Source organism: Spermophilus citellus (assembly GCF_964194105.1).
Source record: "Spermophilus citellus genome assembly, chromosome: 7".
NCBI classification, from domain to species: domain Eukaryota; kingdom Metazoa; phylum Chordata; class Mammalia; order Rodentia; family Sciuridae; genus Spermophilus; species Spermophilus citellus.
The window spans coordinates 163634442-163659328 of NC_138188.1; the positions used below are offsets into that span (position 1 = coordinate 163634442).

General features: G+C 48.5%; 1 protein-coding gene across 3 annotated transcripts; it reads left to right on the plus strand.

The window, feature by feature from the left end:
- Window positions 1–3: 3 nt before the first annotated feature.
- RRP1B (ribosomal RNA processing 1B) lies at window positions 4–23666 on the plus strand (the record flags this gene model as incomplete). Of its 3 annotated transcripts, XM_081302670.1 has the most annotated exons (16): window positions 47–176; window positions 6529–6611; window positions 8146–8203; window positions 9323–9408; window positions 10035–10096; window positions 10554–10683; window positions 12444–12508; window positions 12926–13107; window positions 15603–15697; window positions 16245–16342; window positions 17672–17691; window positions 18412–18540; window positions 19403–20040; window positions 21612–21764; window positions 22498–22561; window positions 23410–23666. In XM_081302670.1, 16 exons carry the CDS (start codon window positions 47–49, stop codon window positions 23601–23603), a joined length of 2187 nt encoding a protein of 728 aa, XP_081158796.1. In that variant the 3' UTR covers window positions 23604–23666. The 3 variants fall into 3 exon arrangements, with proteins under 3 accessions (XP_081158798.1, XP_081158796.1, XP_081158797.1); XM_081302672.1 differs by lacking the exon at window positions 8146–8203 and having other exon boundaries at window positions 4–176; XM_081302671.1 differs by lacking the exons at window positions 47–176; window positions 6529–6611 and adding an exon at window positions 6669–6853.
- Between the last annotated feature and the right edge of the window lie 1221 nt (window positions 23667–24887).

The following is a 24887-nucleotide window of genomic DNA, read 5'->3' on the forward strand; positions in this document are numbered from 1 at the left end:
CGCGGTCGGGGGGCGAGCGCTCGGCTGGGTTGCTCAGGCGGCCGCGATGGCCCCCGCGGTGCAGCCCGCCGAGGTCCAATTCGCTCAGCGGCTGGCGTCCGGCGAGAAAGGCGTCCGCGACCGCGCGGTGAGGAAGCTGCGCCAGTACCTCAGCGTGAAGACGCAGAGCGGCACAGGTGGGCGCCCACGGGGTCCGCCGCGCCACATGGCCGGCGTTGCGGTCGCCGGGGCAAGCGGCGAGCCATCCGCGTGCGGTGCCTGGGCCGTGCTGGGCGGGAATGGCCAGGAGTCCGGTGGTATGCCGAAGGTCAGCGGCGGAGCCGAGAACTGGCCCGGGGCTGGTGGCTGGACATCGCCGTTAGGTGCCGGGAGAAGCCGGGCCCCGCCTGGAGGCGCGCGGGCGGGAAGTGGCCAGGTGGAGTGCGCGAGCGAGCGCGGGCCGCGCGCGGTGCGCCCAGCACGGCGCCTGCAGGGCAGGAGCTGCGCGGCCCGGGACGGGCGCGGAGACCGTAAGCGCGGCTGGAGGGCTCCCGAGGTGCAGCTGGAAAGCAGGCGGTGGAGTGCGGGGAAGTGTTATTTACCCGACTAAAAGGTTCTGGGGACCCTTGAGTGAGCACTTAAGGTATGGACTGCAATGGGCGATGGAGGCCTGCTTATGTTGCATCGAGGTGGCCAAAGTTGGGCTTAGTTACTGCTAATAATAATAGCACAATTGAAATTGCTTAAAAGAGCATTACTCTCCACACTCTTTTACTGACACAAAACACACATATCCCAAATAAGAAAGAAAAGAAAAATTAAGCTTTGGTGGGAAGTCTAAGGAGTGGATCGGAATTCCTGACATCTGTTTGGGATCTCCGTTAGTTTATCCTCCTGGTTTCCCATATCTGTAATCCAATGCCTCTTAAACCTAAACTGCTAGCCCAACACTCTGCATGGTTGTCCCACTAGCACCTCATGCTCAGTGCCCAAAGTCCCCCAAAACTTTCTGTTGCTTGTCTGCTTCCTGCTCACTCTGCAGAGAAGCCTACCTCTTCTCCATTCCCATTCAGTTCAATATCACTTCCTCCTCTTGCTCCCACTCTTGTAGGGTTCTAAGCACCGCTAAACACTGCTGTCTGTTGTAGCATTTAGGTATATTGCTTCTTAATTATCTGTTGATGTGCCATTCTTCCCCCAAATACAGTAAGCTTCCATCTGTTTTCTTAGCTTGAAGTGGGGGCATATCCAACTTATGAGGTCCTGGCTGTGGACAAGAACAAAGACAGGTGTGGTACATATGGACCTGAGACATCCAGACAGCCTCTTGCTCACACCACTTTGTGAGCAGGTCTAGAACTTCAAATTTGGCACCAGGCTAAGGTAGCCTGAGGCCAATCAGTTGACACCAATGTCCTGGGTTCCTGCCTCCTTAGCACCCATCACACCCAGTTCATCACCATATGCACATTGCATTTAGTATAATCGGCCATCAAAAATAACTACAGTAGATGTCATAGCAATAATAGATGAGAAAAACCAAGGTCTCTTCCACAGCTAAGCCCCATCGAAATAGAAACACAAGTTTGGAAATAGCTTAGCCCAACATTTGACTCTCATTGACAGGCTCAGGATCTTTTTGCATCTTGTTTAGGAAGTATTTTAACTGTCACCAACATAAATAAATAGCTCTATAATCTTTAAAACAAGTTGGAAATCTTTGTACCACTTAAAACAATATTGCTCTTGAGCTTTAACTGTGAGTCCTCACTCACATGAATTGATCATGGTTTTGGTTCATAACAACTCATTTGTCGTGATTTAGTCATTAATTCCTATATTCAGCAAACATTTGAGAAGCACCAGGTGTGTGCTATTATTATGTACCCTGTTCTTGGCACTGAACTAAACAGTCAATCCCTGCCTGTCTTTTTTGTCTTGACCTCCTGAATCACTGAGATTACAGGCATGCAACACCATGCCCAGCAAACCCTACCTGTCTTATCAATTCTGCAACTTTATAACATCTGCCAGACAGGATTGTGTGTGTCTGTCATCCCAGCTACTCAGGAGTCTGAGTCAGGAGGATTAAAAGTTCAAGACCAGCCTCAGCAACTTGGTGAGATCCCCATCTCAAAAGATTTAAAAAAAAAAAAAAAAAGTGGCTGAGGAAGTAGCTCAGTCATAGAGCATGGGTTTCAGTTCCTAGTACTGCATCCACATAAAATTTTCTGCCCCAAATTGAGGTATATCTTAGCATTTGAATCAACCTGTGACGGTTTCATTCACATCATTGCTTTCTTTGGATACATATAAAACAATAGTGTGTCTGTGGTAAGTGGTCTTAAATTTATTGATGGTGACTAGGCAACTCTCTACCTGAAGTCTTGATGAATAGGAGTTTTAACCCTGGGCTAAGTTAGTGTGACATTGCCCCTATCATAAATGGCTTCTGTGCTCGTGTCCTGGGGAAAATAGTGTTACCATTCAGTATATCCTGTGTCTGTATGTCTCACTTTCATGTTCACCTGATTTGTTTTAAAATAACTACCTAGCCAGGCACAATGACACACACAAATAATCCCAGCAGCTCTGGAGGCTGAGGCAAGAGGATCACAAGTTTGAAGCCAGGCTAAGCAACTAAGCGGGCCCAAGCAACTTGGCAAAACCCTGTTTTGAAATAAAAAGGGTTGGGAATGGCAGTGGTAAAGCACCTCTGGGTTCAATCCCTAGTACCAAAAAAATAAAATAACTAAACCTAGATGGGCATGGTGGCACACTTTGATAACTATGGCTGAACAGTGAGTTGATCAGAACCACACCCCGCTGTTGAACACACTTCACTCACAACATGCTTCTCTGATGTGCCCTGACCATATGCCTGGTACAGTAAGGAGGCTAAGTCCCAAAGGTCAGTGGACAGTTTTCTGGTACTATGCTCTTGTACACAGCAGTTGGGGCCTGCCCACCTGTCAGGTCTCTGCTGTACTTTGTGGTCTCCTTCAGCAGAGACGAGTCAGAATGTGCTTTCACATACCTGCCCACTGTCTGGGTTCTGCTGTTAATTTGGCTTTGTTAGAATCTTCTGTTTTTCCATATAGGTCTCTGTAGCATATCGTATTGTTCCTTTGCCTGTGATATTGGGTATACCCCATTGTTGCTTACCATTGGTTTGAGAACTATCTAGAGATAAACATACACCAAGCAGCTTTAAGTAAGAAAAGCCAGAATACAGAAGAATGTCATTCTTACGTTCTAACAGGTAGCTTTTCCACAATACAAGTAACTGTTCTGCACATGCATAGGAAAGATCTAGAAACAGAAGGCAGATAGCAGTGGCCCCTATGGAGAGGAAACGGGATTTGGGAGGCAGTGAACAAGGCACACTTGACTATGTAACTTTGGTAGTGTGTGAATGTTTTGTAATAAAAATGTGTTTTTACTAGGACTCTTCAGTTGCCAATCAACAGAACCTCCAAGCCACACTAGCTTTAAGTGGAAATTGAAGAGCAGCTTCTTGCAGCCAGCCAGTGGCACCAGAGCCCCATGTTTCTCCACTGAGACTCTGCTCCCTGGGGAGACTCCACTCTCAGGCAGGCCGTCTTCTTTTGAGGGTGGCTGAGCACAGGAAACGCTTGTGTGCTCCAAGCCTAGTGGAAGAGAGACTTCCTGGAGCCTGAGCAGAGGGCCATTTGCTGTTGAGCAGTCCTCTGGCCCAGAGAATTCCTGCTAATCTGACTTAAGCCCCTACTGCTTCTTCCTCCCCTCCGTGTAGAGTGAACCCCACCAACCTCTGCCTCCTCCATATCCCTGCCCTGAAATTGGGCAGGAAATAACGGTGCATCTACTCCAGAACCAGCCACAAAAACCCAGAGTGCCAGGCCCTGGCCTCACAGTAACCCAGCTCCTTTAATCCTCTTTGCTTGTAAGTTCTTTAACATTTATGGTATCCTATTTGTCTTTTTGTTAAGGAATATTTCAAACATATAAAAAGTGTTCTCATTTTTTTTAAAGTTGTAGATGGACACAATACCTGTATTTTATTTATTTATATGTGGTGCTGAGAATCGAACCCAGTGCCTCACACATGCTAGGCAAGCGCTCTATACCACTGAGCTACAACCCTAGTCCAAATGTCCTCATTTCTCTGCTTTGGCATTTGCCAGTGCCCAGCCAGATTGTCTGCCCTTTCCTCCTTCCCTCTAGGTTCTTGTGAACCAAAGCCCAGGCATCTCACTCCATTTCCAGACACCTCAACATATGTGTCTGAAAGATAAGGACGCATAGCCACCGTACCCTCCTCATACCTTAAAAACATCCTTAATGTGTAATACCCAGTCTGCTGATTTTTATGACAGATCAGAATCCAAATAAGACTCACCTGTTGCATTTGACTGACGTCTGCTAATTCCAACAGGTTTTATGCATCTTTTTTCCCCATACAGTTTATTTGTTGGAGGACTGGTCATTTGTCCTGTAGACTCACACATTTGAGGTTTTGCCAACTACATCACAAGGTCATCCTTAACCTGTTCCTCTACCCCCTGGATTTTCTATAAGCTGGTGTTGCTAGGTAGGTTTAACACAACTCAGGTTTTGTTTTAAAGTTCCTCAGTACTTTTTTGCCTAATGTTTTAGCAGTCATTGATCCTTGCCCAGGTCTACTATTTCACTAGAGACTTAAGCAGTCTTTGAATTTGATTTTTTAAAAAAAATGTTGCTGTTATGACTACAGTTGGCTGGGCTCTGGTGGATTTTATGTTGTTGGTGTAAAGATCCCTACATGTGGGCTGAGGATGTGGCTCAAGTGGTAGCGCGCTCCCCTAGCATGCATGAGGCATTGGGTTCGATTCTCAGTACCACATAAAAATAAAATAAAAATGAAGATCCCTACATGTGACTCATTTGTAACAGAAGGGAGGAAAACCAGCCCTTACCTCTTTTGTGCAGCTCTTGAAGGGCATGTACTTGAATTTCACCATAGTTTCTGATATTTTGATTTAAGTGGGAAACTGTCACAAAAGAATCAAGACTGGGGCTGGAGCTCAGTGCTGGAGCACTTGCCTAGTACATGTGAGATACTGGGTTTGATTCTCAGCACTGCAAAATATAAATAAGTGAGTAAAATAAAAGTCCATCAACATCTAAAATTTTTTTTAAAAAAAAGAATCAAGACCATCTTAAAATTATTGATGTGAGGAAATTTTTATTTTTAATAAAATGTATAAAATGGAGTAAACTCATTTTGAATACACCAAACATCAGTCCATTATTATCTCTGGAGTGTTGCGATCACACCAATTCCAAATCCATGCTACTTTTTGCATTCATCTATTATATCCCAGTCTGCTACTCCCAAAGATTGTCCCCATTATTCCTAGTAAGATATCAGTGAAGACCATTTGTAGCACATGGAAACTTAAGGATATTGGTTCCCTGGCCCATGGTCTTGAGATCCAGGAGTGGGCACCTGCCTCTCATTTCTGATTCCTTGTGTGGCTCAGAATGTTTCATGGCTCCTGGGTCGGTTACAGGCTGAAGGAGCCTGGTGGTTCATTCCTACATAGCAAAGGGGAGGTGGGGCCTCTGAGGAGCTAGAGGAAGAATAAGGCCAACCCAGGGCTACACTAAATACCAGCTAAAATTGCCCAGCAAGCAACAGCTGTCCCGGGGAAGGAGACTAGGGACAGCTGCATTTAACCTCACAGTAGGATCCTTAAAATTAAGTGGTACTGGGCTGGGGTTGTGGCTGAGAGGCATAGTGCTTGCCTAGCATGCATGAGGTACTGGGTTCGATCCTCAGCACCGTATTTAAAAAAATAAATAAAGGTATTGTGTAAACGTACAACTAAAAAATAATGTTTTTTAAAAAAAATTAAGGGGTGCTTTTTGCAAAATACCTCAAAGCCGTATCAGTTTCCAAAGGATCTTTCCTAGTCCTTTGACTTTCAGGTCTGTTATTCAGAGCCCCCTGCATCCTCGGCCTGCCTCGCTTTCTGTTCTTCAGTGGGTCTGCCAATTGCTAGACTTCATGTGACTGGGTAATCCTGCATCATTTGTCAGATTCGCAGTACTAAGCAGGCAGTGCTTGAGGCGGGTGCTGATTCTATAAATGGCCACCTCATGGGCTCTGTCTGGTTTTGCTTTGGAGAGAGTTGGCTGTGCTGGAGATCAAACCCAGGACCTCAGTGTCAACCCCGGCAGGCACTGTACCCCTGAGCTGCACCCTCAACCCCGGGGGGTTGATTGTGTTGTGATCACACGTGCTTCCTTGTGTTTCTTGACTGTTGAGGACTTGTCATCATAGCTCCCTGTCCAAGGCTGAACTATCTGTGCGGTTCATGTGTTCACTGTAACATAGGAAACCTGTCGTTCAAATTTAAGAAACAAGGCTTAGGGTTGGAAGAGAATTAGAAGCACGTGGTAATGTTTTCACCACTACTGTGGCCCTTTTAGGTTTTAAGAAAGGAAATATATAGACTCTAAAATAAGATTTTTGTGTGTGTGTGTGTGTGTGTGTGTGTGTGTGTGTGCTCTTTTGCCCTGTAGGAGGTTTCAGCCAAGAAGAACTCCTAAAAATATGGAAAGGACTCTTCTACTGCATGTGGGTGCAGGACGAACCCCTTCTGCAGGTAACACAGCCCCTTTGTCGTGTTCCTGGACCTTTGGCACGCTGGCTAAGAGAGACTTGATGTTGACCCTCAGTCAGTGCCCTGGCATACCTAAGCAGATTGGGAATGAGTACCTCCAGGAGCCGGTTTCTCAGCTCGTCTGAACAGAAAGGGATGCTGCACCAGCTTTTAGGTTAATCATCTTTCAAATACAATGGATATTCTAAGTCGTAGACTTCTGTCATCATTTCATAGATTCCATGGTAGGTTTTGCATTATGTGTTTTAAAGTTTCTGTTTCTTCTCTCTCAAGTTTACTCCTTGTAGACAAAAAAGTGTGATAGGAAGCACTAATCTTAAGAAACTGCGAGGTATAGGCTCCACGCCTGCCTCTGCCACAGTGTGGCTGGTATTGGGTATAAGGCAGCTACCTGCTCGCCTTCCGTTCTAACACAGGCCCTGTGGCTAAAGCCTCTCTAACCACTAACCAAGGAAACTCGGTGGAAACTGCGCCACTCACCAAGTGTGTTGGGTGAGCCTTGGTGCCCATCTGTGGAGTACACTCAGCCCCACCACCAGTGCTGCGTTAGAGAATGCTCATAGAAAACTGCCTTCTGAAAGCAGATGTGCCTCTGGTGGCGGAAATGTGCAAGCCTCTGTTGTCAGGTCCTCCTGCACAGTTTCCTACTGGGCTCCTCCGTGCAGCCCTGCCACTGCACCCATGCCGGGTAACAGCTTGTCTGGATTCTCATATTCACTCTACTCAACATATTTTGAGTAGGTTAGCAGGGCAAAACATTTTTAGATTCATTCAAAAGTAACAACCAGCAGCTTTAGTGAAGAAAGAACCAATAAACAACAACATTTTCAAGTCTGGAGTTCATTTTAAAAGGAAGGAAAATTAGGTGAAGTGTGAGCAGTATCACTGAGGACCATTCATGCCCAGGGACCTCGTGGACAGAAGGCTTGCTGCCAGGCAGGCTTCTCCACAGGCCGCGCCCACTGCGCTCTCCCGAAACAGGCCCTGCTGTGCTTTGGCGAGCTTGTCTTCAGAGGGCACTCCTGGCAGGGCGGAGCCTTAGGAGGGTCCTGTCTAACCTTTATTTTCCAACCTACTCTCGCCAGGTAGAAGACTTTTTTATCCCACAAATCAGGTCTCTGGAGTGAGAACCCCAGTGTTCAGCCACCAGGGAGGGACCCTGTGTTTTCTGTCTTTCACAACATTTAAAGATTTTGATACAATCTCAGCTTGATTACAGTTTTAAAGCCAGGGATTGACGGCTAATGTGGGCCTTTGGTGGGTCGTTGAACAGCTTACTACATGCTTTCAAACCCACAGCGTAGCCTGTTCCCACACACACATGAAGTCAGCACAGTTGAGGTCTTACGCTTGGAGACACCAGGTGCTCACAGCCTCACCCCTTGGTGGCAGCCACTAGAGTAGGAAGCACAGGCTTTCCCGCCAGCAGGGTGGGAGGAGGATGCAGGCCACAGTGCTGCCTTGATGGTACAACACGTAATAACCCCGATGTTTCTCCCCAACCCCACCTTTGCAGGAGGAGCTAGCGAACTCTATTTCCCAACTCATCCATGTTGTTAACAGCTCAGAGGCTCGTAAGTCCTGATGTTTTCATGACTTTCAAAACTTCCTTGTTCTTCACACTTGGTGACTTGCCTGGGAAACCTAGTCAGCGTTGTTTCTTTTCCTTCCTTCAGAGTCCCCCATTTGCCAGGGCGTCGGTTTAACGTGAGGCTGGCACTATGTTATATGGGCGTCAGGCAACAAGCCTTTCTTGTTTTAAAAGCTTGCAGACGGAGGGAGCAACTTCTAAGACAGTATGGGGGCACCTTGTGTACAGTCAATCGACACGCAAAGACTAGCTCCTCAGCCAGGTTCTGAATCACTTGGGCACTCTCACAACTGTCCATTCACACGCCAGCTTATTTGGTCACCTCTGGCAGATGCATGCTCCCCAAGGTTAGATAGAGGACAACACTGGTAGCAAACTACAAGGAAACTTCTCTACCAAAAGGAAGCCAGAGGGAAAATTAAGATTGCTGAGACAGACTTGAATTATTTATAAAGGAAGAAAGGATGACAGTGTGTTCTGCTTAGCACGCCCCAGAGCAAAACCATCACAGTGGCTTGAGAAACCGCAGTGGTTCTGGGTTCAGCTCACAGTGAAGGAAATTGAATTATGCATAGTATAGGCTTGATGTATTAAGAAAGAATTTTACTCTGAAAAGTAGTAAATCCAAGAAAGAAATCAGCAAGTGTTTCCAGTGGAAACGTGCTAGCATCAAGGCTCAGAAGAGAGGACTAGAATGCCCTGTGCTAAAGCTTTCCCACATGATACCTAGCACAGACGGAAAGTGGAGCCTGGAGGATCATGTGAGTGCTCATCAGGATGAGTGTGTGTTTAAAGGGTGCCATGGAAAGGGCCTGCAGTGTGGATCAGGGAATTTGGATTTTAGGTAAACGTGGCTTTTCAGTAGGTGAGGTGCTCCAGAGAATGCTCTGGTGGGAAAGTATCACTAGCCTCCTGGTATTTTAATCTATTTATCTTAATGTAAAGGAAATTATCAAGTGTATTCAATTATTGACCAGATTGTTTAACTTCCCAAGAATTTTTGAGACAATTAAATAAACCCTAGTTTCTCCTCACTCTTTTCTTACTATGTGGTCTACCCTAACATGGGAACCGAGCTCTCAGAGCCTCTTGTTCCCTGCAGAGCACCTGTTCATTCAGACCTTCTGGCAAACCATGAATCGAGAATGGAAGGGAATAGACAAGCTGCGCCTGGACAAATACTACATGGTAAGGTCAGCATGCCTTTGTCCACATTGACTTTAAGACTTCATGTGCAGCCAGGCGCAGTGGCACAAGCCTGTGATCCCAGCTGCCTAGGAGGCTGAGCCAGGAGGATCAGACATTCAAGGCCCACCTCAGCAACTTGGAGAGAGAGTATCTCAAAATAAAATACTCTGGGCATGTAGCTCAGTGGTAGAGCACTTGCCTATCACGCGCAAGGCCCTGGGTTCATTCCACAGTACTGAGAAGAAAAGGCTTCTGTGCAAAAAGAATGTTCTGCATCATAAAACCAATAGAGGGGAGTTAGGGTTTAGCTCAGTGGCCAGGCACTTGCCCACTGTGCACAAGGACCTGGGTTTGATAACTAGTGCTGTGGGGGGGGGGGGGATTATTAACAAACAGTGGAGCGCTTGTCTAAAGTAGAGCAGCATCAGGTATTTATAGAAGGTTCTCTGTAGCTCTTCTAGCTGTCAAGGAAGCACTTGGGGATCATTAGTAAACAAAATATATCATTATATTTATTATGGATATTGTTTTGTTTTTCCGGATCCAGACACTGCACCAATTTCATTTGGTCTCCTTATTCTGCCAAGCTGATTAACATTTCTTTGTAACAAAAATTGTCTCTTTAGCTGATTCGCCTGGTCCTGAGGCAGTCTTTTGAAGTTCTGAAACGGAATGGCTGGGAGGAAAGGTTGGTGAACTATTTGAGTTAGCATTTGGTGACCCTCAAGACCAGTGAAGAAAGCCTGGGGGTCACCTCAGCAGTAGCACACTTGGTACACACAAGGCCTGGCTGATCTTCAGTGACACCAGAAAACACTTGTAGGATCATAGGGTGCTTTCTAAAGCTTTTCAGTTGATCAGAACTCCTGAATTGTCTGGGGTGCAGTCATACCCTAGAGTGATGTAAGGAGCAAGGCGTCCTTCCTCAGGGAGGGGTCCAAGACCTGTGAAGGCACGAAGCAGCTGGCAGGTGAAGCAGGCAATACTTCATGCTGGTTTAGTGGTTGCCTTCCCTGGACATCTTCCTTGGCCTTGTCTTTATTGTTATGCAGTATGAGTTCTCACCTAAGTAATTTTGTTTTCTCTTAGGGATGAAAGTGTTGGCATGCTGTCATTAAAAGAATCTTTTTTTTTTTTCCCTTTAGCCGAATAAAGCTTTTTTTGGATGTTCTGATGAAGGAGATCCTTTGTCCTGAGAGCCAGTCTCCTGATGGAGTGAGGTTCCACTTCATCGATATTTATTTGGACGAACTATCCAAAGTGGGAGGAAAAGAGGTAAGAAACAGTTGGGCATGCTGGCAGCAGTGTGACAAGACCACAGGTGCTCGGAAGAGTTGTCTGCAAAGTGCCGCCCCTTGGCACTTGATACCAGTGACATTAGTAGCAGAGTGGGTCCAGCCTCTCCCAGTCATTCCCCACGGGGAATGTGCACCAGGACGCATGCGGCAGTCCTGTTCGTATAACAGAAGTGAGCCAGGCACAGTGTTACGTACATTTGATCCCAGTGACTCTGGAGCCTGAGGCAGGAGGGTCATTTGAGCCCTGGATTTCAGTACCAATATAGCAATACCCTTGAGAGCTGGGCATGGTGGCACGCGCCTGTAATCCAGCAGCTTAGGAGGCTAAGACAGGAAGATCACAAGTTCAGGGCCAGCCTCAGCAACTTAGTGAGGCCCTAAGCAACTTAACAAGACCCTGTCTCAATTTTTAAGAAATAAAGTAAAAAGGACCGGGGATATGGTTCAGTGGTTCAGCACCCCTTGGTTCAATTCCTGATGGCAAAAAAAGAGAGAGACAGAAAGGAAAAGAAACAGTTAAAAATACCCTTCGGAGAATTCAGGAATGAGGAGAAATCCTCAGGATATAGTGAGGATTTTCAAAGCACCAGGGGAAAAGGCAACAGACAAAGCATATGTCTTAGTCAGCTCTTTCCCCACTGTGACTAAAGGATCTGACCAGAACAATTCTAGGGGAAGAAAAGTTTATTTAGGGTTCGAAGTTTCAGAGGTCTTAGTCCATAGAAGGCTGACTCCATTCTTCAGGCCTCGAGGTGAGGCTGAACATCATGGCAGGAGAGTGTGGCACAGGGAAGCAGCTCACGTGATGATCAGAAAGCAGAGAGAAAGACTACTCTCCAAAAACAGAATATATCCTACAAAGCCAGGCCCCCAGTGTCCCATCCCCTCTAGCCACACCCCACCTTCCCTCAGTTACCATTTAATTAATCTCATCGGGTAATGAATTCATTGATTGGGTTAAGGCTCTTGTAATCTAACTAATTCTTCTCAGCATCTTGCATTTTCTCACATTAGCTCTGGGGGACACTTCACACCCAAACCATAACATATACAAATGGTATGAAGTATATTTTTAGTATATAGATAATTATCTAACATTGAGAAGATGAACAATTTTGATTTTTTTCTTTTACAAATGTTCCATAGAGATTTTGTTGTTGTTGTCGTCGTCGTCGTCGTCATTGTTAAAAGAGACCGTAGCCAGACACAATGGCGCATACCTGTAATCCCAGCGGCTTGGGAGGCTGAGGCAGGAGGACCAAAAGTTCAAAGCCAGCCTCAGTAACTTACAAGGCCCTAAGCAATTCAGCAAGACCCTGTCTCTAAATAAAATACAAAAAGGGCTGGGGATGTGGCTTGGTAGTTAAGCACCCCTGGGTTCAATCTCTGGTACCCAAAAAAAAGAATAAAAAAGCCTTCATCTCACACTTTGTGGTAGTACCCACGTAGAACTTCTTTTAGGGAGAAAGCCTGTATATTGCAAGATAGCGCTGGCTGGGCTGGTGGTGCTTAGTGTTACTATACTAAGGTACCCAGAAGGCTGGAGGATGGCTGTGACCTTGAGCCTACCAGGCCTCTGTGGCGTAGCACATCTGGGGCTGGAAGACAGGAATCACTGCATCTCCCGCTCCAGATGCATAGAACGGTTCCCTTTCCAGTATGTCAGGAAGGAAAGGGGGCTGGATTTTGTTTTGTTTTATTTCAATCTTTTTTTCTTATTTTATGTCTAAATTACAGCTTTTGGCAGATCAGAACCTCAAGTTTATTGACCCATTCTGCAAAATTGCTGCCAAGACCAAGGAGTAAGTGGCTCATCACATGTTTGTACTGCTTCGGTGGATACTCAGAGGTGGGTGGGGTCCTGTTCTGAGGCAGGGTGCAGGACAGCTAGGATGAGTGTCCAGAGCAAAGAATGTGCAGTGTCGATTCCCATTAATGAGGCCTTTGAAGCACTGGGTAGTGATTTGGATTCCCGCTTCAAGGTTTGACCCGCTTGTTCCTGGAATGTCCTCCCACACCCAGAGTTCTGCCCGCTGTGCATTCATGGCCTACCATCCCATGGCATGTAGGTGGCTCCTCACAGGTGCCTGCTGACCGCTGGTAGTGGCCCCACAGGTGCTGCACAGTGCTGCTCTGCTGCTCATCTGCTGCACTCCTCTTGTGCAAGGTCCAGATGGTGTGTTTTAATTGCGTTCTCTCCGCTGTGCTTCTACCCTCAGCCACACACTGGTACAGACTATAGCTAGGGGTGTTTTTGAAGTCATTGTAGATCAGTCTCCTCTTGTACCTGAAGACACAGTGGAGGAACAGAAAACCAAAGTGGGTGATGGTGACCTCTCTGAAGAGGAGACTTTTGAAAACGAGGCAGCTTGGAAAAAAGTAGTTAGCAGAAAGAAGACAGGTGAGACTTCCTACAGTGGTCTTTCTTCTGTCTTTGGGGATTCTGTTGTTGTTTTTAATTCTCATCAAGCAAACATTTCTTAAATACTTGCTAACCAGGCTCAGTGGTGCACGCCTGTAATCCCAACAGCTCTGGAGGCCGAGGCAGGAGGATTACAAGTTCAAAGCCAGCCTCAGCAATTTAGCAAGGCCCTAAGCAACTTTAGTGAGACCCTGTCTCTAAATAAAATATAAAAAGGGCTTGGGGATGTGGCTCCGTGGTTAAGTGCCCCTGGGTTCAATTCCTAGTACACAAAAATAAATAAGAAAACACTTGGTGGCTTCTTATTGAAGATAATCCAGAGTTGGCTCGTGGAATATGGCTCTGCCCAGACCCCTCCCTAGAAAGAGAGTCGGGTGCGTGAAGACCCTTGCTCCCATTGGGGACCTGGGGAGCCCCAAGCCCACACCTTTTGTATCTTCTGGGAGCTGAGTTCTGTGAGGGCTCCATCATTGTCCTTGCTCATATGTTGGGGTCTTCTCGTTGGTTCTGTTTCATTGGATGTGTCTGAACACCCTGGTGTGAACACTTGTCTGCTAGAGCCTCCTCCGCAGAGCTCTGCAGGTGGTCAGAAATGTGCTCACCTTCTGGTAGCTCTTATTTCCTGTCTTTGGATGTTTAGATGCTCACTGTGGACTGACACTGCTCTTATACTGTTCTGTGTCCTGAGGTTCTGAGGTTGTGGACCATCAAAACCCCCACAGTGGTGTGAAGTAAATGGTTAGGTCAGAGTTCCCCCACCTTCCCCCCCCCCATTTATTTTTTAGTTGTAGGTGAACACAACTAAATTATTTTATTTTTATGTGGTGCTGAGGATTAAACCCAGTGCCTCACACATGCTAGGCAAGTGCTTGGCCACTAAGCTACAGCCCCAACCCTAGAGTTCACCACCTTTTGAAATGCATGTTGCCATTGAGAAGCAGAAGTTCAGGGGTGAGAGGCAGGGAAGGAAGCAGAAATGTTGGAGAATGATATTGGCCAAATTATATTGTTAGATTGTGTGCATGTACAAACATGTAACACTAGATCTCACTATTTTGTGTAGCTATAATGCACCAATAAAAAGAAGGAAATTTGGGGACTAAAGGTACAGCCTAGTGGTAGAACACTTCTAGCATGCTCAAGGTCCTATGTTCCATCCCCTAGCAAAGGAGGCTCGATATTATTTTTTTAAAAAAGACCAATATTTGTTGTGGAAAATCAATATTGTATTTGTCTTAAAAAAATCTGGAAGGGGATCTGGGGTTGTGACTTAGTGGCAGAGTAGTTGCCTAGCATATGTGAGACACTGGGTTTGATTCTCAGCACTGTGTATAAATAAATGGACAAAATAAAGGCCTGTTTAAAAAAAAAATAAAGGAATCTCTTTAAAAAAAAAAATCTGGAAGGTGCACACCTGTAACCCCAGCAACTCAAGAGACTTAGGCAGGAGGATCGTGAGTTCAAAGCCAACCTCAAAAATGGTGAGGTTTTGAGCAACTCAGTGAGATCCTGTCTCTAAATAAAATACAAAATAGGACTGGGGATATAACTCAGTGGTTGAGTGCCCCTGAGTTCAACCCCTGGTATCAAAAGAAAAAAATAAATAAATAAAGGCTGGGGATATAGCTCAGTTGATAGAGTGCTTGTCTCGCATGCAAAAGGCCCTGGGTTCAATCTCCACCACTACCAAAAGGGGGGGGGGGCTGAGATGTGTCTCGGTGTTTAAGTGCCCCTGGAGTGCCCCAATATCAAAAAACAAGGATAGACTGGAGTGTTAGTAGCCCAGGTGGCAGGCTTGAGCAAGTCCTAGTGTGGCCTCAGGAAAAGTTGCCAATCTAGTACAGATTGAGCATCCCTCATCCAATATGTTCTCAAATCTGAAACTTTTGAAGTGTCAATGTGACACTCCAAAAGTTTCAGATTCTGGAGCATCTCAGACTTTTGGATTAGAAATATTCAGCAGTTCAGTCTGTGCAAATGTTTCAAAATCCAGAAAGCTCCTAAATCTGAAATACATCTGATCCTGCATGTAAGGTAAAAGCTTCTGAAGCTGTAGAACAGATTTCCACCTAGAACTGACCACAGACTCCAAGTCCATTCACCTCCTCACAGTCAAGAGCAGCACAGAGCTGTGGTCCACCTGCCTCAGTGCTTCAAGAGCTTCCCTTCCCCTCAGCCACAGGCAGTAGCCAGGACAGCCTATGGTAGGGAAGTGGAGGTAGCAGCAACTTATGTGGGTTTGTCTGTGGTGCCACCACAAGGAGGAGGGCCAGGAGCAGTGTGCTTCCTCCAGGGTTCGTGCTCTTCCCAGGACCAAACAACCCAAACCCCTTTGGGAGATTATCAAGTGCAGGTGCAGGGTTATCTCTGGGAAGAAACATTTGTGTTCATCTGGGTAAACACTGCTCCTGGGGAAGTATCATTACTGCATATCTGACATATCAAGAATCTTGACCTTGGGTGTATTTTGACAGCACTGAGCAAATGCCCCTCCAGGAGAGATGGAATCAGTGATACAAGAGGAAGAAAGGACTGTGGTACCTTGGAGGACACGGGGCTTCTTCTCCAGGTGGGTGTTTGCTTTTTATAGAATATAGACTTACTTCGTGGCCTGGCAAGAGAATTAGGGTCAAAGCTAATCATGCTGTAGAGCCTGGCGTGTGAAGCTCTTAATCACTTCTGTCACTGAAGTTCCCTTCCTTAGAATGAGCTTACTGAAGATGAGTTTAAGTAGTGTGGAATTTTGAAAGCTCTCGGTCCCCATTTTAATTGCTAAGATCTACAGAGCCAGCTCCAGCAGTCCTTTTCGAATAAGAGTTTATTGTTCTACCAAGTACAGATTAGAAATCTAGATTAAACTTAAAAAGAAGCACATCTAGGAGAATTTGGTGATGTGCCTGATGTCACAGTTTAAAGGGGGTATGGAATGCTCACTGCCTGGCTTCTCCTGGATGAAAGATAGCTGGGAGGTGACTTTCAAAGATGGTTCCCACCCTGGTCCCCGCCTCAGCATGAGATTGCTGAGCCTTTCTCTGGTGCCTAGGGGTCTTACTGGAAGATGTGAACTTCCAGTCAAGCATGTGGCTTTGCTATAAGGCTGTTGTTTTGTGATGTAGTTTGACTATAAGGCTGTTGCGGACCGACTCTTGGAAATAACCAACAAGAAAAACATTCCTCCCTTCAACCGGAAACGTCTCTACAAACTCATCAAAAAGTAAGTGGTCTGGTGGGGCTGTCATCGTGCTCACTTTGTGTCCTTTGGGGTTTTGGGGGGTTTTGTTGTTGTTATAGTAGATGGACACAATACCTTTATTTCATTTGTTTACTTTTATGTGGTGGTGAGGATCAAACCCAGCACCTCGCACGTGCTGGCTAGCGCTCTATCGCTGAGCCCCAGCCCCAGCAATGTAATAAACACATAAACTGAAGACCTAATGAAAACAGCTGGCTCTTGCCCCTCAAGTTCCATTCTTCAGATGCAGCCATGCTTATGTCTTTTTGCTGTTTTTGTTTTGTTTTGTTTTTTGGTATGAGCTACATGAGACAGGGCCTCGATAAGTTGCTGAGGTTGGCCTGAACTTGTGATCCTCCTGCCTCAGCCTCCTAAGCAGTGGGATGTGCCACCACATCTGGCTTTTCACTGTTTTATAACAACATCAATGTAAAAAGAAGCCTGCTGGTGTCTGCAAGTCATGGGTGAAGAGACTGAAGTCAGATGCTGTCCAGGAGTCCTACGTTGCTAAGATGGGTGGGGGTTGCCTCCCTTGCTTTCTCCTTCAGCGGGGTTAGGCCAACATGGTGCACTGATTTAGTGGTTGGTGTCAGTGCACAGAGGCGTGCCAGTCATGCACTGTGGATCCCGTGGCACAATATGACCCAAGACAAGTAACAACTGTCTGATCACACTATAGTGTGGGCACTGATGTGAGCACTGTCGTTTCTTTTTCCATGTTAAAAAGACCCCCTGAAGGTAGCTTCTATAACTTGCCCCTTTGTATAGCTGGGTGACTGAAGTCCACAGCATCAGTCCTCAGCCTTGGCTTTCTTGTTCTAATGCACCAAAATTGTATAAGAACACCACTTGGCATGTCTCCATGGGACAGTTAAACATAATTAGAGATTTAAGTTCTTTTACCTTCAGAAACAAGTGAGGGAAAATTGGGTTTCATTTGGGCACTGTGGTATACATCTTTAATCCCAGCCACTTGAGAGGCTGAGGTGGGAAGATCTCATGTCTGGGCCAGACTGAGCAACCTAGCAAGACCCTGTCTCAAAATAAAATACAAAAAGGGCTGGAGATGTAGCTCAGGGGTAGAGCACTTGCAAGACAGACACTGTCCTTGATGTGCATGGTGATCAAGGGTGATTTTGTCCCGGTCTCTCCCTTCTCTGGACACATGTTCTGGGATTCCTCTTTGGCCCCCTGCTGGAGAAGGGAGTGGGCTGAGAGTAGCTGAAGCCTGCCTGTGTTATGAGTTCAATGCATGAGTCTGTGCAAGACAGAAGGAAGTGTTTCTCTATGAACTTTTGTGTTCTCTTTCAGGTTCCAAGGCCTTTCTGAAGGTGAGGAGAGTCCGCATAGTGATTCAGGATGTTCTTCCTGAACATCTGTGCCAGGCATTGGGTTAGGGGTTGGACAGGGCACTTATTGAAAGTTCTTGGGATCTGGTAGCCCTGACCTGTGTTCTTCCTGGAGCACCTGACACAAGAGGCCGGGAATGCAAGTGTAGCACCCTTTACAACCTGCCCACCTTGCCCTGGGCACCCCATAAATACCAGGGCCAGGGAGCAGGCTGCCCCTTGTTTGGGTTTTTATTACGTTTTGACTAAGCAGATTTCTGTTAGGCTAGGGAGATTCCAGTTGGTCCTTCATGAAGAAGGAAGTCTGCCTCTGGATCCCTTTACTATGCTTTTATGACCTTTTGTCCCCAAGGGAAAGCTGCTGTGCTGTGGGTTACCTCTGGATGAATGATGAACCCAAGCCCCCCTCATCCACTGGACGCTTGGAATTGGGGAAAGCAAAGAGCAGGTGGAGTCAGGAGACTGCCTGGCCCAGTCCAGCCCCAGGACTGAGCCACAGAGGGTTACCCACAGTTGATAAAAATCCACAAAGCTTTGTTAAGTGTGTAATTACTGTATCAGCGGCTTCCAGGTTTAGGGTGGTGGAGATGAGGCAGACATCAAGACTTAAAGTCTGATCTGGCCAGCTTGGGCAGGGGCCAGCTTCAAGACCCCAGGGCAGAAGACCTCAGGAAGCTGAGAGGTGGCTCCGGTGTCTCTCAGGTGGTATATCTCAACTCAGTTTTCCTGAGGACATTGCTGTTGATGAAGGTGATCAAGCTCTCAGTCAAAGAAGACATAAGAAAAAAAGACGTAAGCTCTTAGAGAAAGCTGACTTGGAGAAGGAAACAGGTGAGCTGGAGGGCTTCAGAGCAGGGCACGCCGGGCTGAGGGTGGTGGAGTGGGTGCGCTGTTGAGGTCCAGAGAACTTGAGATAGCACACAAATCATGGGCAGAGCAAAAAGTTTCATTTTGGGTTTTTTTGTTTGTTTGTTTGTTTCCTTGTTTTTGTTTTGGTTCCGGGGATTAAACACTGGGCGCTTAACCAGTGAGCCACAACCCCAGATCTTTTTATTTTTTATTTTGGGACAGGGCCTCACTGAGTTGCCAAGACTAGCTTTGAGCTTTTATTCCTGCCTTAGCCTCCTGAGCTGCTGGGATTGCAGGCAGGTGCTACTGTGCCTGGCAGAGTGTCCATTTTAAATGGCTAAAACGTAAACAGTTTTTTCCCCCCGTTTTGATATTTTCTATGTAACCAGGGCTCCAGCTCAACTCCTCCTCTTGTGGCCACATCTTCAGGGGAAGGAAAGCGAGGACAAGATGTGGAGACTAGAGCCTCTGCCCTTGGAGCAGGGATGTGCCAGGGTTTCTCTAGACTCCTGCCTCGGCCTTGGAGTAGGGGTTTCGTGGTGGCTTTTAACTTACGGCCATCACATTATCAGAAGCCTGGCTCCTTCAGTCCCCTTCCACTGAAAGGGATGGGGAAGCTTGCAGTCACAGCTGCAAGGGAAGAAGGAGACAAGCCTGTGGAGGAACCAGGTGCACCCAGGAGGTCAGAACTCTTCTAGAAGTAGCTGTCCCAGAACCCATGGCCTGGGGTGTGGCTCCGTGACAGAGAGCCTGCCTTGTATATATGAGGCCCTGGGTGCCAGTCCAGTCAGGCAAGGCTGTCCCCAGCCCTGGGGAGCTTTTTTACTGCTCTCTGTCTTTACAGGAGACAGAGTCTTTCTTGCTGAGGAAAAGGACAGTGAAGGCCGCATTCAGAAAAGAAAAAGGAAAAAAAAGAAGAGGAGCCACCCCCAGCCTGAGTCTCTGGACCTGAGGGACATAGCCTCACCCTCAGCACAGAGCAGGGGCAGGGAGCCTGAGCCTTCTCAGAGGCAGGTCCCCCAGGTGGGAGCGGCCGAGTCCAGCACCAGGGAGGAGAGCAGCTCGGAGCGCCCCGCCTCCGTCTCCACACGTGGCAGGAGGAATCGGCTGAAGAGAAAGAGCCTGGGCGCACAGGGAGAGATCCGGGACCCCACAGAGCTGCCTCCGGAGGACAAGGCCCAGAGTGGCCCTAGCAGCAGCCATCCTCATGGACCTGCTGCCAGAGGCTCCCCAACAGATGGAACCCAAGTCCCGAAAAGGAAGAGGAAGCTTGGAGTGCACCCTGTCAATGGCAGTGGCCAGACCACCTTGCCCCAGTGCAGGAGGCCACAAAAACAGAAGGCAGAGCCCAGCAGCCTTGACCTCTGTAGTCTGTCCAGTCAGAAGACAATTTTGAAAAAGAGGAAGAAGATGAAAGAAATGTCAAGCTTGATAGAATACAACGGAATACTGGGATCCAGAGTCAGACAGCTCCAAGCTCTGGTAAGGTGGGCAGGGCCCGAGGCAGGGGTGCCCAGGCCCTCAGAGTGCACACTGAGGAGCCCTGCTCCCTCTTGTGGCAGGGATTGGGGGTTGCTGGGCATGCTCAGACCTGGACCAAGCCATGCTTAGAAGGCGCGGTGATTGATAACATTCCTCACCCAAGCAAATGACAGGTGCCTGTCCAAGTGGCAAGTGCAGGTATTTCCCGGCTACCACCTACACCCAGGCCACCTGCTCCAAGGTGAGGGAAAGGTGGGCATGGGGCTGGGAGATCCCCCTGAGTGAGCCCTGCTGCCCTGAGTGCTCACAGGCAGGTGCAGGTCTCTGTGCAGTGCTGGGCTTGGTTCTTCACCCAGCTGGTCCATCTGGGACTCTAGCAAAGGAGGGAACCCAGAGTTCTCTGGCACGTGTTAGGTTCTCCCTGAGAGGAACTTTCTCTCTGCTGATCTTTTGAGTCAGGTCTAGAGGAGGGGCCCAGCTGTGGGTCTGCCCTCACTCTGTGTCTTGGTGCACACTGCTTCCACGTGAGGGTGGACTCGTGGTTTTGTGGGGACAGCTGTGTCATTCACGTCTGCACTGTCTATGGTCACTTTCAGTCCACAGTGACAGAATTAAGTGGTGTGACAGATCTAATGGTCCAGATCAGAAAATATTTGCTCCCTGGCCCTTCAGAGGAAAGGCCTATTAAGTTTTTAGCACAAGCCTTTAGACCCATGACATAGCAGTGCCATGACACTGAGGCCTCCTGGGTGGCCAGGTGAGGGAGTGAGTTTGTGGTCAGTAAGACGCCTCAGAGAGTCAGCAGGGCTTGAGCTGGACTGGAGTCTTTCCCTAGTGCAGGCTTGCCCAAGTGGTAGCGTGCCCTTTGCCTACTTGAGCTGTGCCACCTGCCTTCTCCAGGAGCAGCCCAGACATTGTGTGGCTCACACCCTTAGCAACCCGTTTTAGGATTGCACAGTTGTTAAGTAATTCCCAGGGCCTGTGCCAGCAGAGGTGGGGAGCTCATGGGGCCCAGGTCTGCTGAGGGAAGACAGCTGACTTCAAGTCAGGAATACCAATGCCAAAACCACCCTGTGGCATGCACTGTGCTGGGCTTCCCATACCCTGGGCCAGACTAGGCCTCTGCCGGTGGGTTGCTGGCTACAGCCACCCCAGGGAGTCCTATGATGCCTGTGGGGACCTGCAGAGCCAGTGCTGGCACTGCCTGCCCTCCATGCCAGACCTGCAACCACATGACATTTTGGTCCCAGGTTAGAGACTGAGTTGCTGTTTAGCAGGTAAACTCTGAAGGACAAGCACTCGGCCCAGGATTTGGGTTTGGATATGCAGGTGAACAAGTGGGTTTAGTTGCTGAGAAGAGATTTCTGTCCCCTAGTGGCGTGGTGCCGAGGTGAGCTGTGGCCTGCGTGTGAGGTCTCCTGTGCTGGCAGAAGGGCTCTTGGCACATTGACATGAGTCTGTTCTGAGAGCTCTCGCCTTGCTGGCCTAGGTCACCTTCTGTGTGTAGGGCCTCACAGGTGGCTCTCTGGTGTGACCCACCCGCCTTGACCTCTTGCCCCTTGCACCCTTAGGGAAGCAGCAGGACTGTTGCCCCTTTGAAGAAGCAGCCACTGAGGACAGAAAAGGATTTTGTGAAGTTTGACACCCACTTCTTACCAAAGCCTCTCTTCTTCAGAAAAGCCAAGAGCAGTGCTGCCCCTCGCCCTGCAGAGCGAGCCGTCCAGGTGCGCCTCCTTGGGGCATGTGTCCTCAGCTGGTGGTTTTGGGGTCTGGAAGCACACTGAGAGGTCACAGCCGGGGCTCAGGTGCCAGTGGGATGAGCGCGCTGCTGCAGTGCTCCTCATGAGTGGAGCCTGACACGAGCAGAGGGAGATGGGAACAGAGGAGAAACGTGGAGGCCGGGTTCTAGGAAGGCTTTGAGGCAGCGCTTCACAATCAGAATGGAGCAGCCTCTAAGGAGTTTCTCAAGTAGGAAAGAATGTCATTAATTTTGATGATCTAAAGTTCTCAGGAATAGAAGTTAGATAATTTGCATTCATTGCCCAGTGGCGTTAGATTCCATTGTAGGTCTATTCTAATTGATTTTGTATAATCTGCAAATTAAAAATTACAAACTCTGGGACAAAACAAGTGGGGGTCACGAGCATGTATTCCATAGACTTCAGATGTCCTGATCTTGTTCTGCTTCCTTCCCTGGGAACACTGCCTTGTGGCCAGGACTGAGCCAGGTGACCGTCCTCCAGCTGGGCAAGCTGTGTGCTGGGAGAGAGTGGTCCAGGCCAGGATGAGTGGTGGCAGGGTCTGCAGACACAGAGCAGGCGTCGATGTGGGCTGTGGTGCTGCTGGCCCTCTGGTCTCTGCAGACAGGCTGGGGCCTCCCTCCTGGGTGAGTCCCAAAGAGCCCATTCAAGGAGGAGGCACCCGCTGCAGCACAGTGTGGCTTTTGTTCTCCTGCAGCTGGACAGAACAACCAGCAGTGCCAAGAAAGTCACCTTTGGGTTGAACAGAAATACCACTGCGGGTAAGTCGGGGCTTCCTCTTGGAAACATTTCTTCCAGACGGAACAGCTGGAGCCAGCTCAGGGTCCCCTGAAGACAGGCAGGGCTACCTCCACGGGCCTGGAAAATCTGGGGCTGGGGGCTGAGGTGGAGGCCCCTCCTCACCTCTGCCAACACCCACTGTGTGCCCCTCACCTTCAGGGCTGCCAAGTGCTAGGGCGCAGGTGAGACAAGAGGCCAGCAGCGGTTGTCCTACTCAGACTGGGAGAGGGAGGAGGGAGAGGCCCCGCCTTGCTGGCTGCAAGTTTTTTGTGGTGTTCAGTTTTTCACTGTTGGGACTGGAGCCTGGCCTCCTGTGTGATAGGCAAGTGCTCTGCCACTGAGCTGCACCACAGCCAAAACCATGGTTTAAAAAGTTGATCATGAAATGCACATAGTGGCTCATACACGCTTGTAATCCCAGCTACGCAGAGGCAGGAGAGTCACAAGTTCAAGCCCAGCGTGGGCAACTTAGGGGGGGACTCTGTCTCAAAAATAAACGAACTGGGAATGTAGCTCAGTGGTCAGGCGCCTCTTGGTTCAACTCCCAGTACCCAAAAGAAAGAATAAAAGGATCTGCCTTGTGACCCAGCCTGGTCTGTGGAGTGGGGAGGAGGGCTGCTCCTGTACCCGCAGCTGTGCTTCTCCCAGAGGCGCCTACTGCCTAGCATTCCAGCCACCTCCCCCAGAGCTCCCTTGGCAGCTGCCTGGCACTGGAGCACCTTGCTGCCTCTGCGTCCTCAGGGCCTGCAGGAAGACCACCCAGCAGCCCAAGGCAGGTTGAAGGACAGGCATCACCTGGTTAACATGGCCTAACCTTCCTTTGGGACAGAATTCAAGAAGACGGACAAGAGTATCCTGGTCAGCCCCACAGGCCTCTCCCGAGTGGCCTTCAACCCTGAGCAGAGGCCCCTCCATGGAGTGCTGAAGACCCCCACCAGCTCTCCCGCCAGCACTCCCCTGGAAACCAAGAAGCTGCTGGCTGCCACTCAAAAGAGAAGGCCAACGGCTGCGGACTTCTTCTGAGAACAGAGTCCCTTTTAAAGACTGCTTTTGTACAGAATATTCTATAAATTATATCTTTGAAAATATGGGCTTTTTTATCATTTTATAAATCCTGTTACGTCCCAGTCCTGGGATGACCCGCAGCTTGCCCAGGGCTCACATGGGGCTGGGCCTCAGTTGACCATTAGCTGCCTGCCTGTGTGCTTCAGCTCTCCAGAATTCACTCTGCCCTCGGGGGCTGCCACCACATAGGAACTAAGATCGTGTGTCCCTCCCTTACCACACATTCTGTTGGCACCTGTGGCCAGCCTCCATTTCTCAGAACCTCGGTGCCCATCACCGGCCATCATGCCATGGTGCTTTTTGGTTACTTTCAGTCTCATGGTTTGTTTTCTTTTAAAAGCCTGTGGACTCCATTCCCACGTCCTGTGGGCATTTGACAGTTCTGATGGGTATGATTCTCCAAACCAAATCGGCAATACCCAGTCTTTTCTACCTGTGATCAGCAGAGGGGTGGACCAGCCAGGTTCCTCTGCTCTCAGAGCTGCTCACCCTGCCTGCTGCACGTCTTTCTACCTCTACAGCAAGCCCTAAGTGTCTTCTAGGGAGAGCCAGGTCCTCAGCTCCCACCCAGAACCCCACCCACACTTGAACCCTCTGTGAATGTCACACACACTGTTCCCAGGACCTGTGTGACCGAGAGCCCAAAGCCAGCTGCTACCCTAGGTTAACAGGCCCTCAGGCACAGGGGCAGCGTCTGGACCCTGAGCTTCTGCTGAGTGGGAAGCAGCCACCAGGAAGACCTGAGTACATGCTTGCTGCCTGCTGCCTAGACAAGGCGCTCTGGCTTACCGTCCTCTTAAAGCTTTCCTGACAAGGTAGTTCTAGTACCAGCACTGGAAGGCATTCCGTTTAGTTGGAGAAGCTGATCTTTTAGAGCCAGACTTGTTCTTAAGGAAACCACCATGAGCGAGAGATGGCCATTTGGGAATGACTATCACAAGGCCAGGTTTTCTTCACGGTTTATGCAATTATAAATCCTAGATAAAAAACAGCCAGGAGACATGGTTGGGCTGCCCTTCATCCTGCTCTGCTCAGGGACCTCAGGCCTCCCCTGCCCCTCACCTTGGCCCTGCCCTCCTCCACTCTGGCTCCCTGACAGGACCCCTCTGGTTGCTTTAATTGTCCTGCTGTGACTTAGTGCAGCTGAGAGGGCCCCCTGGGGTTTGAAAACTGGTCTAATTTGGGTTTCATTTATTCACAGAAGTAGGGTGGGGCTTCATCTGCAAATAGGGTAAGTTGATG